The sequence below is a fragment of the Ctenopharyngodon idella genome, chromosome 9 (assembly GCF_019924925.1).
Source record: "Ctenopharyngodon idella isolate HZGC_01 chromosome 9, HZGC01, whole genome shotgun sequence".
In the NCBI taxonomy this organism is placed as follows: Eukaryota; Metazoa; Chordata; class Actinopteri; order Cypriniformes; family Xenocyprididae; genus Ctenopharyngodon; species Ctenopharyngodon idella.
Window position 1 is genome coordinate 6,531,278 of NC_067228.1, and position 16,491 is coordinate 6,547,768.

The following is a 16,491-nucleotide window of genomic DNA, read 5'->3' on the forward strand; positions in this document are numbered from 1 at the left end:
TTTTGCAATTGTAAATGTTATTATGTAAAAATAAAACAGAGGAAAATATAAGTATTATTTTATATGAGCATATTTTGTTTGTTTGGGGGTTGGACCAAATGTCCTTTTTAAAATGTATATAGTTTTATAATTTTTTAATGATTTTTTTTTCAGTACATGGACATTTATTTTGAATTTTCTCTTTGAAAAACAACGTAAATGTCACTGTCTTTACACTGTCATCAAGGCAGCAGTATAAAAACAAGAATGTGTTTGTAGTTTTACTGAGCAGCAAATCAATTTTGTGAGTATCATACAGCCTCCAAAGTGCAAACGAGATGAGAGGTCATGCTGAATGCTATAGGATTAGAACCTTCATCTGCCATTGGATGTCCCATAACCACCTGATCTATGTAAACAATGATACTGTGAAATGTATAGATTACAAAGGTCAGGTTTTACAGGTGTTACAGGTGTTTGAGCACTATATAAAGGAAACTCCTTTAGATCATCGTTCGCTACACTCGTATTTGTTATGCGCTACTTATTGCTGAGCAAGAGTTGTTTTTTGTTCTTACAGCTACATTTATACATTTTCTGCTTTTCTCTTTCTAAACAGCTCAACTAAGCAGCGAGAATGAGCACTTCTTCGGGACAAGAAAATGGCAAAGTTGTAGTGATAGGTTCAGGTTTTGCAGGTTTGGCTGCTGCAGCCAGGTTGGTGGAGGCAGGATTTGAAAATGTCTTGGTACTTGAGGCAAAGGAGAGGGTTGGAGGTCGAGTTCACACCACTAAACCGTTCACTGAGAATGTAATTGAAGTTGGAGCTAACTGGATTCACGGGCAGAAAGGAAACCCCCTGTTCAAGATTGCTAAAGAGAAGAACCTGCTATCCGAGGGACCGTCTGCACGCAAAAAAACCCGTTCTGTAACCACTGAAGATTATTTTTTCAAAGAAGATGGGAAGCAGGTCTCCACAAAAGTTGTAGATAAGGTGACTTCGTATTTCAGCAAGCTCACCGACAAAGCTTTTGATGATGAACTCAAGAGCAGGCACAGAAAACTAACTCTAGGTGCTTATCTGGACGATGCCTTTGGTGAATCTCCTTTAGCTGCAACAGAAGACGGCCAGCAAGTTTTTGAATGGTGCAAGAGGAACGAATGCACAGATGAGGCTTGCTCTAGCCTCTATGAGGTTTCTGCATCTCAGATTAGCAATTACACTACTCTAGAGGGAGAGTTTTTTAATACTTTGGGAACTGGTGGCTATCGAGCAGTCTTGGATGTTCTTCTGAAAGATCTGCCTTCAGGAACTGTCCAGTGTAATGCACCGGTCAAGAGCATCCAATGGGACTTGGGCCAAAAAGGCAGTGGTGAAGATCAAAGGTATCCTGTTAAGGTTGTCTGTGAAAATGGACAAAGCTTTGAGGCAGACCATGTGATTGTCACCGTATCTCTGGGGGTTCTCAAAGACAAAGCGACAACCATGTTCGAACCGTCCTTACCAGAAGAAAAGCTGTCTGCAATTGAGAATCTTAGCTTTGGGATAGTGGACAAAATTTTCCTGTTTTTCGAGAAAAGTTTCTGGCCAGACGACTGTGCCGGGGTTCAGCTGGTGTGGAAAGAGGGGCCTGAAGATAAAGATGTTTATGAATCTCTGTCCGAAGGAGAAACCTGGAAAAAGACGTGGTTCAAGAAGATCACTGGTTTTGATACAGTGGCTCGTCATCCCACAGCTCTCTGTGGCTGGATCACAGGTAGAGAAGCACTGTATATGGAGAGTCTTCAGGACAGTGAAATCGGAGCTATCTGTGTGAGGTATGGTAACATAATGATGAAATATATGATCATTTTACCATGGTCAAATATCTCTCTCTGTCAAATATCATGTCTCTCTTCATATATAACAAACTCTGTTTATGTCTTTTAAAGGTTGCTCAGGTCTTTCACAGGCTGGTCAGTGCCAGAAGTCTCAAAGACACTGATCACCAGATGGGGTTCTGATCCTCACGTCCGTGGCTCCTATACATTTATTCCTGATGGCGTCAATGGAGTGGAAGCACACAAGGCATTAGCGTCACCTCTTCCCCCTAAAGATAAATGCAAAGGAAAGAAGGTAACTCTTCATATCTTGTATAAGTGTTCTATTATTTTGGTTATATATATATACATATATTTATTTTTATCTAGTACAAAATATTTAGTAGAGTTTGATATCTCTTTAGTTTTTCATAACTAATGATTATTACAAAACTGGTTATGGATGTGCCAGTGTTATTTTACTATTATTTATATACTATTATTGTATTTATTAATAATTTGAATTAACATTTATAGTAATATTTTCATTTTTTTGTTGAAGTTTTAGTTGTTGTTTTTTGTTGTTTTTTTGTCATTTTAGTACTCCAGTGTATTTTACATCAATTAGTTGCCAAGGCAAAGTTTTCAATTATTTTATTTTAACTTTATTTCAATGAAAAAAAAAAAATTTTAATAGCTTTTGTTTTAGTTAACAATAACATTACTCATATCCACATATTCTGCTGTCAGTTGCGATAATGTAAAAGATTAACAGATTGCATTTTCCAAAATCAATGATGTTATTAACAAAATGATATTATTTCTCTCTGTTTTTTAAGAACCTTCAGGTGTTGTTTGCTGGTGAAGCTACACATGAGAAATTTTACACCACGACCCATGGAGCGTACCTCACAGGCGTCAGAGAAGCAGAAAGACTCATAAACTATTACAACGACTGAACATACAGTCACAAAAAGAAGAGAACATACACTTTGGTTTCATGAAAATAAAATGTTAAAATTGTATAACATTTTATAGACTTGCTCTCACACCCTATAGACTTACACAAGTTTTATGTTTAAATGACTATGTTTATGTTTAGTGGTTCTCAAACTGTGATACACATACAGAACCCTCAGGTGGTGTGCAGCATGATCCTTAAAATTTACACTAATCAAAAAATTGTTCTAAAATTGTCTTGAATTTTTTGGAGGAAAAATGTTGATCAATATAAAATATGGAGGACTTTTGCAATGAGACTGTGCCTTGATTAAAATAAATTGTTACACTGGGAATATCTATAATCTGAGCACCACTTGATTTAAAGGGGCTATGTAGAATTCAGGAACCCTTGTTATTAGCGACACCGGTGGCCGTTAAGTGAACTGCAACCAAGCAACTTAATCCCAAAGTACAGTATACTTCATTTTTTTATGAACGCTAGCATATGCATACATTCGAAAATGTTATCCTTTCGTTTGATAGCATGTGCAAATGCAGGTGGTCGACACATGCGCTCTAGAAAGTTTCATCAACGTTTATCCAGTGTCTGTGCTATTTTTCTGCATAAGTTATGACCAGAAAAATGTCTTTTATTGTTTTAAACTGAAGTTGTGGCTATATCATAACCCCCTCACATAATGCGGGCGTATGTTGTTGTTGCAGTCTCTCGTATTTTGTTGCTGTTCCATCTCTTTAGTTTCGTTTTCTACTGTAAAACAACGACCCGGGCCAGTGTTGCCACCTTGTGGAAAAACTGATTAGTGCAAAACAAATTCAATGTGCATGTGCAACCTGTGTGTACACAGTATGCAAGTGTACAAAAATCAGGTGACACGCATACCATTCTGGTGATGAAATTTGTGTCACACGCACTGCATGAGGACCCTCGAGTACGCGTAAAAACCAAAGCATACTTCAGGCTTTCCGTTGAATTTCCACTACAGCTATGTTTTTTTCAACACAGCGAAGTTCTTTTTTTGTGCTTCGCTTAGGGGTAAAAAGAAGTTAGAAATACCTTTGCAATACCTTTGGAAGCTGTCCACACTGCCAAGAGCAACATTTACAGTCAATGTCCAATACTGTGGCAAAACTCCACTCAGTGACTCAGACAATGCTAAAATACCTCTGCTTTGGGGTGTGTCTGTAACAAGTGTGTTTAATCCATGTTTTTTTTTTGTGTGTGTGTGTGTTTGTTTTTGAAAAAAAAAATTATAAAATGCTTATGCTTTATAGAGAAGAAATATAGGTAGGCTATGTACTGTAAGTTCTTTTTAAAGGTGAATTCACACTTGCACAAAAGATGCATATAAATGAATACCCAGCGATATGCATATTTCAATTTCAATATCATTTACGATAATATAATTGTCGCTATAACAATAAGCGAGCTGACATTATCGAGTAGCCTGTGTCACTCACTTTGCAAAAAACATACAAAAACATGTCTTGAAAATCCAAAAGCGTTCACTGCATGAAGAAGCCAGTTAGAATGCCCCTATAATTCAATTTATGAGGGAAAAAATATCCCTGTATGAATTTTTGTTTTTTATATTTTTAACATAAGTAATATCACACAAGGAAGAGTTCTGTTTTCCCGAATATCAGCGCATAAGCGAGTGTGATATTTATTTTATACGATAATTAAACAAACAAGAAGTTAATATTGAGTGAGTTACATTTTAAACACAATATTGTCTGTTTTTGCTCTGTTTAGCCAACGAAAATAGTTCCAAACAAAGCCAGGGCAGAACTTGTGCATCTCAGAGCAATACTGCAATGTTTCGTACTTGAATGAATCTGTGTTTTTAAATCAATCATTTGAGTCAATGATTCAATTACCTATTCCTAAAGACAATGGCTGCATCTGAAATCACATACTTCCTTACTATATAGTAGGCAAAAAACAGTATGTGACAAAAGAAGTATGTCCGAATTCACAAAAGAGTAGGCAAAAAAGTACCCGGATGACCTACTACTTCCTGAGAGATTTTGAAGTGTGCATATGATGGACACTTTACTATCCCATGAGACCACGGGAGAGGATTTGTGAATGGCAGTGAAGCGACGCAACTGAAACTGGTGGGTCACATGATAATGACAGCATGGCGAATGTAGTACGTCCGGATTACATTCACACTACTACACATACTCATACTATATAGAACATACTTTTTTAGTGGTCCTAAAGTAATTACTTATTCAAAATAAGTAGCTGCTCATCTGTCATTTTGTTTCTAAATGAATCAACCGTTTTGAACGAATCATCTGAATGGATGATTTAATGAATCACTCACTCGTTAAGACAGGGTTGGGCTGCCAACTACTGGCAGTTTTAGGCATCTGGTACTCACAAACAAAACTATGGGTGCATTCGGATGAACAAAATATCAAAAATGGTAGGTGGATCCCATTGCAGAACAAGAAAATCCACGTAGGCGCACACATAATTAGAAGGTAAAAAGCCTTTATTGTAAGACAGGGCTACATCTTAAGACAGGGCTACATTCGTCAGGGTGTGCCACTAGGAGCGTCGCTATGGGAGTGCCTTGACATGGATTTTCTTGTTCTGCAACAGGATCCACCTACCATTTTTTATATTTTGCTCATCCGAATGCACCCATAGTTTTGTTTGTGAGTACCAGATGCTCCCCTGGACGATATTTTTTCTGATTATATATAGCATATATATATTTCTCTCTCTCTCTCTCTCTCTTTCTCACACACATGCACATAAATTTAGGGGTTCAAGCACGTAGCGCTGAAACCCCATTGTATCTGTTATTATTATTCCGCCGTAAAACTGATCGTGCAGACCAAACTGTAAGGCCTAGAGCAGGGGTGGGCCTGTCCCTGCAGAGTTTAGTTGCAACCCTGATAAAACTCACCTGTGTCAAAGAATATACACTAACAAGAAGCGACACTCAATAGAACGTTCCATTGCAACATCAGCGCCCAGCAGCGGCCCTGCATTTCCGCCATTTTGGGGTGAAAGCGAGTTAAAAAAACATACATTAAAGCTGAAATCCAACCTGAATGATGACAACACAGAATAAAATACTATCACTAGTGATCATCAAATCCATATTTTACAGACTTTGTGTTTAAGTCTTCCACTTTTTTCACAAAGCCTTTGCTCTCTAGAAACCCATTCAGTTTGGGTTAAAATTATTTGAAGTTCAAGTATTAGCATTATAAACACTGAATTAATACCAACATATGAAATTAAATTAAGGACATGCATCAGAAAAATTGGGAATGTTGGACAATAAATGTATGAATAACAGCTTGTTTTTGCAGTGTTGTCTAATGTCCATTACAGCAAAAGTGTCCAAAAGTGAGAATTATGCGATAACGGACACAGCAATGCATCATGTATTATAAGATCGTTAAAACGTACAATATATATTTCAATTCAGACCTAGATACTATTATTAATATTATTCCATTAGGTCTGAAATATATTGTTCGCTGCAAACATGATGATCTTAAATTTATTAATTATTAATTTACTATTAATAAATGTGTAAAGTTGCATAAAATGGAAATACTCAATAAAGTAGGCTAACTACGTTACCTCAGATGGTTGAATGGTTGGATTCCACAACTGGTAAAATAAAACATATATAAGACAATACAACATTTACTGTAGGAGCCATACAGTTTACTGGGGACTTAATTTAAAAAACTGTTCTATTGCGCTTCTGATTTGGCAGTGAAATTCGCCGATTTTGGGTGCGTAAGATGTGAAGGATTCTATGGTCCAGTTAGTATTTTCACCCCATAATGGCGACCACGCTACCAGAGTGCCATTTAGTGGCTGTTACCCAAAAAGTATCAAAGTGTCGCCTCTTGGGTTCTATACTCTTTGCCTGCGTGTAATCCTGAAGACCTTGATTAGCTGGTTCAGGTGTGTTTGATTAGGGTTGGAGCAAAACTCTGCAGGGACAGCAGCCCTCCAGGACCGAGTTTGCCCACCCCTGGCCTAGAGACTTGAAACCTGGCCAGATGGTAGGCCAGATCAACAACATGAAACTGCTCATAACTCCTTTTGTAGACACAAGTGTCTTATATCATTGGAATCCTTGGCTCAATACGAACAAAATGTATATCTCCGCCATCTCCGTATTTTCCGCCATTTTGAATTTTCTGAAAAATCTACTTTTTCGAACTCCTCATAGGCCGTTTATCCAATTCACTCGAATAAACTTGATATACATCATCTGGAGACCTTCCTGGCAAAAAGTTACCAAGCTTGTCATACCCATGTACGAGTTCATTCTGTGGTCATTCAAAAAAAATTGAGGAGATTTACCACTTGGTGGCACTATAATACGAAAAAAACATAAAAACTGCTAAAACTACGCAACTGTAAGTCCAATTGCCTTGATGATTTATGATGACATTCGTGTATCTCGAAAAAGATGGCTGCCATCGGCCTATAAACTTTCAGCACCTCTTAGACCAGGTTAACGAAGGCCGATGGGGACAAAACTCAGTGGCCCTGTTTGACTCATGGCCCTAGAGAAGTTTTTCAAATTCAATTCCTGGAGAGCCACAGCTCTGCACAGTTTTGCTCCAACCCTAATCAAACACACCTGATCCAGCTAATCAAGGTCTTCAGGATTACTAGAAACGTCAAGCAGGTGTGAGTTGGAGCTGGTTGGAGCTAAACTGTGCAGAGCTGTGGCCCTCCAGGAATTGAGTTTGAGACCAATGCCCTAGAGGTCTGTGCAAAGTGTGAAAGAAAACGGCCACTGGGTGGCGCAATCATGTTTTAGACCCTAAATATCACGCAACGTATCACACTTAGACACAATATTCATATCATATGTTGAATCTCCTCATTCTGAACAACTTTGCCTCAAGAATACTGCTGTCAATCAAATTGTTTCGTTAAACTTTTGCGATTATTTGAAAAATCTACTTTTTCGAACTCCTCATAGGCCATTTGTGCAATCTGTTTAAAACTTGACATGCATCACCTAGAAACACTCATGGCAAAAAGTTATCAAAAGAATTTCGATTGCTCAGTCCGCGGTCACAGTAAAAAAAAAACTGTAGCGTTTGACCAGTAGGTGGCACTGCAGTAGGAAACACAACAGTTAGTCTGACTGACTTGAAAATTGGCATGCACTGTCCTTGTCCAAGTTGCCATGATGGTAAAGCGATTGTCCACTTGGTGGAGCTATAACAGGAAAAAAACATGAAAATGGCCATAACTACGCAATCGTTAGTCCAGTTGACTTGAAAATTGGCATGCAGTGTCTTGGCCGAAGGTGCCATAAATGTCTATCCGATTGTTAAGTCGTGACGTAAGGAACGCCGTTTCTGGGTCCAAACCTCGACTCGTTTCACTTGAGAATACCATCTCGACGGTCGTTCATGAGCGATATTTATTCATAATAAACATTTAACATTTTAAAAAGTTTAAAATACTTACAGTCTACACAACAGTCTCCGTGCTCACAGCGTCACAGACATTAATATTTTAACGATTTATAAAAGATGAATCACTGTCTGGCCATCTGGGTTTTTTGATATGATTATAATTTTTTGGTAGTATTACACCACATCGTGTGTGTATATTAGCACTGTTTGTTGTTTTCTTGTGGTATGAGATAGAGCGTTTGGACCCGGAAGCGCTGCCGCGTGACGTCAGACTTAACAACCGAATAAGGACCTTTGCGTCTCACAAAAAACATGGCTGCCATTGGCCTATGAAATTTGAGAACCTGTTAGACCAGGTTAACGGAGGCTGATCAAAACGAAACTTAGTCGGCCTGTTTGACTCTTGACTCTACCAGTCTATGTGAAGTATGAAAGAAATCAGCCACTGGGTGGTGCTACGTAATCACACATAAACAATATTCATAGCATATGTTGAATCTCCTCCTCCTCTATAACTTTGCCTTAAGGTCCTAGGTATTTCACTAAACCTCAAAACCACTGCAATACAATTCTCTAGATTTTTTAGGTCTAATAATTATCAAAAACTGTTTGAACTTTACAACAGGATCATTAAGAAAATTGTCATCTCCAAATGTGCCCAAAAGCCTATAAATCTTAAATGCTTTCGTGTTGGCCTAGACCCTAACCCAATAGATAGCATAAAGGTCTTAATATGCTTGAACCCCGTTACTTGCTGCTTGCAGCTATATTCTATATATAGCTAATTAAATTAAAACAAACATGATGGATAAAAAAAGAGAAAGAAATACTTTTAAAACTTTTTATCAGAGTGACGATTAGCCTAATGATCATGTAGCTCAACTTCTGCATACATGCTACAGTGCATACAACACCAAAATGGCATGATATTTTGTCTTGTAAACTTTATCTTTACCAGGCATGTTGACTTGCTAAGTTTTCTTAGAGGAAACACTGGTGTGTTTTCTTTGCTAATTGAATTGTTGCCATCTCCCAGAAATGTTTGCAGGGTGAGATGTCTGAAATAGCAAACTTGTAACAATAGCATAGATATCAAGCTTGAGAATGGTAGTCAAATTATGGCAGCCTACTAGTTACTCAGAAAAGCTATCAGATGTTCAAGTCATCCTAGATGGCATCATACTATCCTGACTGGCCTGGGACCGAGGCTAGATAAGGCCAGCAAAAGACTTTATTCTGGTAAAATTGTTCTGGGATTGTAGTTTTCAAACTTGAAAAGCATAGGCTGCCAAATATAAACAGGTTACCTCATACACCTCGTAGTACAGCACATGATTACATAAATTCTAATTAATCATTATTTCTAATATATGATTCATAAATAAGTATATTCGCAAGACAGTGCAGACAGACACACAAATACTAACCTTGAGGCAGTTGCAGTAACTGCAGTAAACTATAGATGGAGTTTGTGAGGTATGTACAGGAGATGTATTTTCCCTGTCTTGTGATTGTTTAGCGTATTTTTATTCGATTATTTCTCGTTTTCATTCGTCTATCTGCATGTAGTTGGATTCGTTGTTTGGAGGTTTTTGTCATTTAATAGGTCATTCATAAACAGTTGATCTTAAGTTTGGGCGAAGCCACTTTTACCTCAGGACGCACAGTGGCCAAAGAATAGTTTACTAGCGCCATCTTCTGCATGAGCAGAACTGTTAACTGTATTCATCCAGAAAAAAAGGAATATTAAGAATATTTTATAAATTCTTTTATTTGTTTGGTGGAACAAGTGTCATTTTTAAAATGTATTTAGTTTTATTATTTTTAATTTTTTAATTTTTTTTTTCTTTTTTTTTTCTACACAGACATTTAATTTGAATTCGTTTTGAAAAAACGTTATCGTTGATGTCTTCACACTGTCATTACTGGTCGTCAAGGAAGCTGTATGAATTGAAAACAAAAATGTGTTCGTTTATTTAGTTTTACAGGGCAGCAATTACATTTTGTAAGTATCATACAGCCTCAAAAATGCAAACGAGATGAGAGGATAGTATTTGAATCTTCATCTGCCATTGGATGTCCCATGGCCGACTATCTATGTAAACAAATATACATTGTATAGACTACAGACAAAGGTCAGGTTTTACAGGAGTTTATAAGCACTATATAAAGGAAACTACTTTAGAGCATCGTGCACTACGCTTGTATCACCTGTACTCTCTGTTATTTGCTACTTATTGCTGAGCAAGTGTTGCTTTTTTGTACATTTAAAGATTTTCTGCCTTTCTCTCTATAAACAGCTCAACAAAGCAGCAAGAATGTACTTGTTCGGGACCAGAAAGGTAAGCATTACTATGTGCCACCCTGTAGCAGCAACAGCAATGTTCTCAATTCTGTGTGAATCCAAAGGATCTGTATCCTGTCTTTAAACCGAAACTATTATGTAAATTTAATTTGTGACTGTCCTGCAAGACTTAAGCTTTGGGCAGCTGGCGTTGGACATGTTTGCTCTCTATTAAGTCCATTACATTAGGGTTTGCTATTGCTATGATCTCATGTGAGTGACAGGTGGTAAAAATAATAATAATAATAATGTGCATGGATAGATCATGTATAATAAACCTTTAAAAGAGCTGTTTTTTTAGGTTAGGGTTAGGAAATTAGTTGTGATTGTTAGGATAAGGGGCTAGGGATTGCATTAGTATATTAATTAGGGGTGTAACAATATATCGTGTCACAATATATCGCAATAAAGAAATGCAACAATATGATTTGTGGATAGTGACAATATGTATTGTGTATAGTTCACCCGAAATGAAAATTACTGTGTGAGAAAAAATTGAAGTTTACAAATTTTTAGTGTCAGTTCTACATTGAACTACTATTTATAATGTTGAATATAATGTATAACAATGCATTGGGGGAATATTTGTGGGTCCTGATAATGCCAAATGTCTTGTGTTACCAGTAAAAAGTGGCCTACATTATTTTAAATATATCTAGTCAATGACAGTGCAAGCATGTTCATATTTTTCTGCATTTTCAGCTTCAGAATCATGAATATTTTTATTCTGGTATCAACATTGTCCTGTGCATTGGGTTACCAGCACCAAGTCCAAGCCTATTCATTTCCACCCCCAATGTAATAACAAATTTAGCATTTTAATCAACAGTTAATTTTTTGTTAACCTTTTACCATATGCCTTGAAGTATCGCAATAATATCATATCATGAGTTCAGTATTGTGATATGTATGAAAGTGTGACATGAGGGTATCGTTACATCCCTAATATCAATATATGTCCTCACAAAGATAGCTATACAAACAGGTGTGTGTGTCTGTGTGCATGTCAGCAGTAGATTTAAAGATTTTATGTATAAAAGGCATGTAAATCAGGCCAAATATATGTAAATATAATCATGAAGCAACAATACAATAATTCCCAATATGCAAAAAATATATATAATAGTTTTTGTGAGAACTTGCCAACTCAGTTAGCTTACAAGTCAACTCCGTCACACATAAAAACTGATGGAGTTGACGTCTTACGGAGTTGACAAAATTGAATATTTTTCCCATCTTAACCATGTGTTGTATCAGTGGAGCCATTTCGTTTTTTCCTCAGTTTTAGCTTTCTTATACACATAACAAAAATGCCAAGAGTTATTCCACAACTACTGTATTTACAGAAACTATTAGACTGGGAAGACGGAGTTGACATGTTAAAGCTGTGACGGCAGATAATTCAACATTATTTGTTTAAAATATAAAAAATATCTATATAAAACTTCTAGGGCTATGTGTCCTACTGTGGCATCCAAAATGAGCTGGAAATAGGAAAGGGTCCTCACAGTTAAAGTTGACCATGGCATTGCCTGATTTATTCAGAATTACAAAATCTTGATGGAGTTGATGCAAAGTGAGGACACAACTTTGATAGGCATTTTTTATGGAAAATATAATTAAAAATGTACCTTTTGTATTGCTTAATATCTTAAGATCTTAAGATCTGTGCCTTTCAATTTAACTGTATAGTTTTTTTTTTGCATTTTTAAACACTTTGTTAGGCAGTTTTACATTGTGACCTCATGCTGAGGACAGGTTAAATTACATGTGTTTTCCAGTATTCAAAATAATACTAAAAACTTTTTTAAAAAAAATATAAGCAATGAATGCCCTGAGTATACAGGTTTCCATCAGATGTAACTTTTTGAACATTTTTATGAATTTCTTCATTTTTAACATAAAGAGGGCTTTTGTGTGTAGACACGTTTTGTCCCTTATCTCAAGAATCAGTGGACTACAAAGGTCAGGTTTATAAGGTGTTACAGGTGTTTAAGCACTGGTACATAAACGAAACTCCTTTAGAGCATAGTGCACTTCACTCCTATCACCTGTACTCTCTGTTATTTGCTACTTATTGCTGAGCAAGAGTTGATTTTAGTTCTTACGACTACATTTATACATTTTCTGCTTTTCTCTCTCTAAACAGCACAACTAAGTAGTAAGAATGAGTACTTGTACAGGACCAGAAAATGCCAAAGTTGTAGTGATAGGTTCAGGTTTTGCAGGTTTGGCTGCTGCAGCCAGGTTGGTGAAGGGAGGATTTAAAAATGTCTTGGTACTTGAGGCAAAGGAGAGGGTTGGAGGTCGAGTTCACACCACTAAACCATTCACCGAGAATATCATTGAAATTGGAGCTAACTGGATTCACGGGCAGAAAGAAAACCCCCTGTTCAAGATTGCAAAAGAGAAGAACCTGCTATCCGAGGGACTGTCTGCACGCAAAAACATGTGCTTACCCCGTTCTGTAACTCCTCAAGATTACTTTTTCAAAGAAGATGGCAAGCAGGTCTCCACAAAAGTTGTAGATCAGGTGTGTTCGCACTTCAACAAGCTCACCGACAAAGCTTTTGATGATGAACTTGAGTGCAAGCACAGAAAACTAACTCTAGGTGCTTATCTGGACGATGCCTTTGGTGAATCTCCTTTAGCTTCAACAGAAGACAGGCCAGCAAGTTTATGAATGGTGCAAGAGGATCGAATGCACAGATGAGGCTTGCTCTAGCCTCTATGAGGTTTCTGCATCTCAGATTAGCTATTACACCGCTCTAGAGGGAGGATTTTTTAATACTTTGGGAACTGGTGGATATCAAGCAATCTTGGATGTTCTTCTGAAAGATCTGCCTTCAGGAACTGTCCAGTGTAATGCACCGGTCAAGAGCATCCAATGGGACTTGGGCCAAAAAGGCAGTGGTGAAGATCAAAGGTATCCTGTTAAGGTTGTCTGTGAAAATGGACAGAGCTTTGAGGCAGACCATGTGATTGTCACCGTATCTCTGGGGGTTCTCAAAGACAAAGCGACAACCATGTTCGAACCGTCCTTACCAGAAGAAAAGCTGTCTGCAATTGAGAATCTTAGCTTTGGGATAGTGGACAAAATTTTCCTGTTTTTCGAGAAAAGTTTCTGGCCAGACGACTGTGCCGGGGTTCAGCTGGTGTGGAAAGAGGGGCCTGAAGATAAAGATGTTTATGAATCTCTGTCCGAAGGAGAAACCTGGAAAAAGACGTGGTTCAAGAAGATCACTGGTTTTGATACTGTGGCTCGTCATCCCACGGCTCTCTGTGGCTGGATCACAGGTAGAGAAGCACTGTATATGGAGAGTCTTCAGGACAGTGAAATCGGAGCTATCTGTGTGAGGTATGGTAACATAATGATGAAATACATGATCATTTTACCATGGTCAAATATCTCTCTCTGTCAAATATCATGTCTTTCTTCATATATAACAAACTCTGTTTATGTCTTTTAAAGGTTGCTCAGGTCTTTCACAGGCTGGTCAGTGCCAGAAGTCTCAAAGACACTGATCACCAGATGGGGTTCTGATCCCCACGTCCGTGGCTCCTATACATTCATTTCTGATGGTGTCAATGGAGTGGAAGCACACAAGGCATTAGCGTCACCTCTTCCCCCTAAAGATAAATGCAGAGGAAGGAAGGTAACTTAATATCTTGTATACGTGTTCTATTATATACATACATTTAATTTTTATGTGTATAGAACAAAATCTTTAGTAGTGTTTGATATCACGTAAGTTTTTAAATTAGCTTATATTTACATTTTCAGTTTTCATTTTGACTTTTAAGTTTTAATAATTTTGTTTTTCTTTTAATCATTTTTATTAGTTTTTGTTTTTGTAATAATTGTTTTGTTTAAATTTTAGTAATTTTAGTACTTCAACTTATTTTTAGTTTTGTCAAATCAATTAATCGTGATTAATCACATCTAACATAAAGGTTTGTATTTATGTGTTTGTGTATACATATGTGTACATATACACGCACACACATATATCGATTAAAAAATAAATAATTTAATAGATTAAAAAAATAACAAATTAATCTCACATTTTTCTGTAATTAATTACAATTAATTGCACGTAACAATCTCCAAATAAATGTAGAAACAACATAAAGACAGTATATTTTAAATATTTGATCTAACAGTTAGGAAATATACAGAAATTGAATAGTTATCAAACACCACAGTTTTTCACTGCATAAATTATAAAATAAAAATAGATTAATTTTTATTAAAGCTACAAAAGTTATTCAGTCAAGAGCAGTGAATGATTTTCTCTTTTTCTTTTGTTCTTTGATTAATATTAATGACACAGACTGCAGCAGGTTTATTAGGCTGCTGTCACTTTAAGACCTGACGCACATGATGCAGATCTGACACACATCCTATTTTCACACATCCATTTTTTCATTTTTATGTTCATTTAAGACTTTATTAAACTCATTTAAGAATATGCTTACAAGGATACTCAACAAAACAGGCACTTTAGCATAATTCTGTGTGTTTTTGTCCGTTCAAGTGCGAAAGAGTGGTACTGGTGCGCTCTCTGAAGTGGCTTTCTGTGAGCATGAGTCGTGTGTGTCACACAGACCGGAGATTGACAGACAGTGTGCCAGTACTGCACTGAGTTTGTGTCTTGTCACGCGTGAATGGTTTAAAATCATTTGCATAAATAAGAGCATGATTATATAATGTAATGCTAAAGAATGACGGAAAAAAACAGATGCTTTAAACTGAAAAAAAAAATCACATGCATTAACGTGTTAATTTTGACATTTCATATATATATATATATATATATATAATACACACATATTATATATTTACAAACTTTTATGTTCGATGCGATTAATCATGATTAATCGATTTGACAGCACTACTTACAGCAGCACTCACTACTTTTACCTCAGTTTCCAAGGCAGTTTTCCATATATATATATATATATATATATATTATTTTATTTCAGTAATTAAGTAAATAAGTAAAATAATTTTAATAGCTTTAGTTTTAGTCAACAATAACAATACTCATATCCACATATTCTTATGTAAACTGTAAAGTGTAAAAGATAAGTAGCAGATTGCATTTTCCAAAATCAAGCAGTGATGAAGTTAACAAAATGATTTTATTTCTCTCTGTTTTTGAAGCACCTTCAGGTGTTATTTGCTGGTGAAGCTACACATGTGAACTTTTACACCACGACCCATGGAGCGTACCTCACAGGCGTCAGAGAAGCAGAAAGACTCATAAGCTATTACGCCGATTGAACATACAATCCCAAAGAGAGGGCAACATATACTTTGGTTTTATGATTGTATAACATTTTATGAGTGTATAGCATTTTATAGACTTGCTCTCACACCTTATAGACTTGCACAATTTTAGTGTTTAAATGATCCAAAGGCTGCCTGATAAACAGCAAATCCTACATACAACTGATCACATGGTGACTGATCACCATGCATATCTCTGTCTAGTTAATTGTTAAACTCCAACGTGTTGTACGTGTAGTACTGATGGAGAAATATTCTTTCCCACATGCAGAACAATGTTAAATAATATTTTCTAAAATACATACAGTGCCCTCAAGTGATATGATCCCCATTATCCTGTAAATTTACACTAGAATCATTTTAAAATTGCCTCAGGTTTGAAGAAAATTTGACCAAATAAAATATGGGGAACTTTTGCAATAACACAGTGCCTTGATTAAAATGAATTGTTTCATTGTGAATATCTATGTTTGGTCATTTAATATAATAAACCACCGTTGGTCAAAAGTTTGGACATTCCTATTCCTTATTATTACTATCTACACTTTTATTTATTATTGTTTAGAATAATAGTAAAGTTATCAAAACTATGAAATACCACATATGATGATTAGGGAATATGTAGTGATCAATAAAGTTTCTTTTTTAAAAAAAAAAAAAAAAAAAAAAGTTCCCTTATATTTGA

The 16,491-nt window shown here is 36.3% G+C and overlaps 1 protein-coding gene across 3 annotated transcripts; it reads left to right on the forward strand.

Moving 5' to 3' along the window:
- Positions 1 to 529: 529 nt before the first annotated feature.
- On the forward strand, positions 530 to 16,313 carry zgc:66484 (uncharacterized protein LOC327557 homolog). Of its 3 annotated transcripts, XM_051905638.1 has the most exons (4): positions 602 to 1,174; positions 13,249 to 13,871; positions 13,986 to 14,169; positions 15,681 to 16,313. In XM_051905638.1, the coding sequence occupies exons 1-4, from the start codon at positions 617 to 619 to the stop codon at positions 15,798 to 15,800; spliced, it is 1,485 nt and encodes a 494-aa protein (XP_051761598.1). In that variant the 5' UTR covers positions 602 to 616; the 3' UTR covers positions 15,801 to 16,313. The 3 variants fall into 3 exon arrangements, with proteins under 3 accessions (XP_051761599.1, XP_051761598.1, XP_051761600.1); XM_051905639.1 differs by lacking the exons at positions 13,249 to 13,871; positions 13,986 to 14,169; positions 15,681 to 16,313 and adding exons at positions 1,912 to 2,095; positions 2,619 to 3,100 and having other exon boundaries at positions 530 to 1,797; XM_051905640.1 differs by lacking the exon at positions 602 to 1,174 and having other exon boundaries at positions 12,961 to 13,871.
- Positions 16,314 to 16,491: the final 178 nt, after the last annotated feature.

Bases quoted from the DNA above. Each gene is read 5' to 3' on its own strand.
- zgc:66484 (XM_051905639.1), top strand. From the start codon at position 617: ATGAGCACTTCTTCGGGACAAGAAAATGGCAAAGTTGTAGTGATAGGT. The intron at 1,798-1,911 runs GTATGGTAACAT...TGTCTTTTAAAG, and splicing joins ATCGGAGCTATCTGTGTGAG to GTTGCTCAGGTCTTTCACAG. The intron at 2,096-2,618 runs GTAACTCTTCAT...CTGTTTTTTAAG, and splicing joins ATAAATGCAAAGGAAAGAAG to AACCTTCAGGTGTTGTTTGC.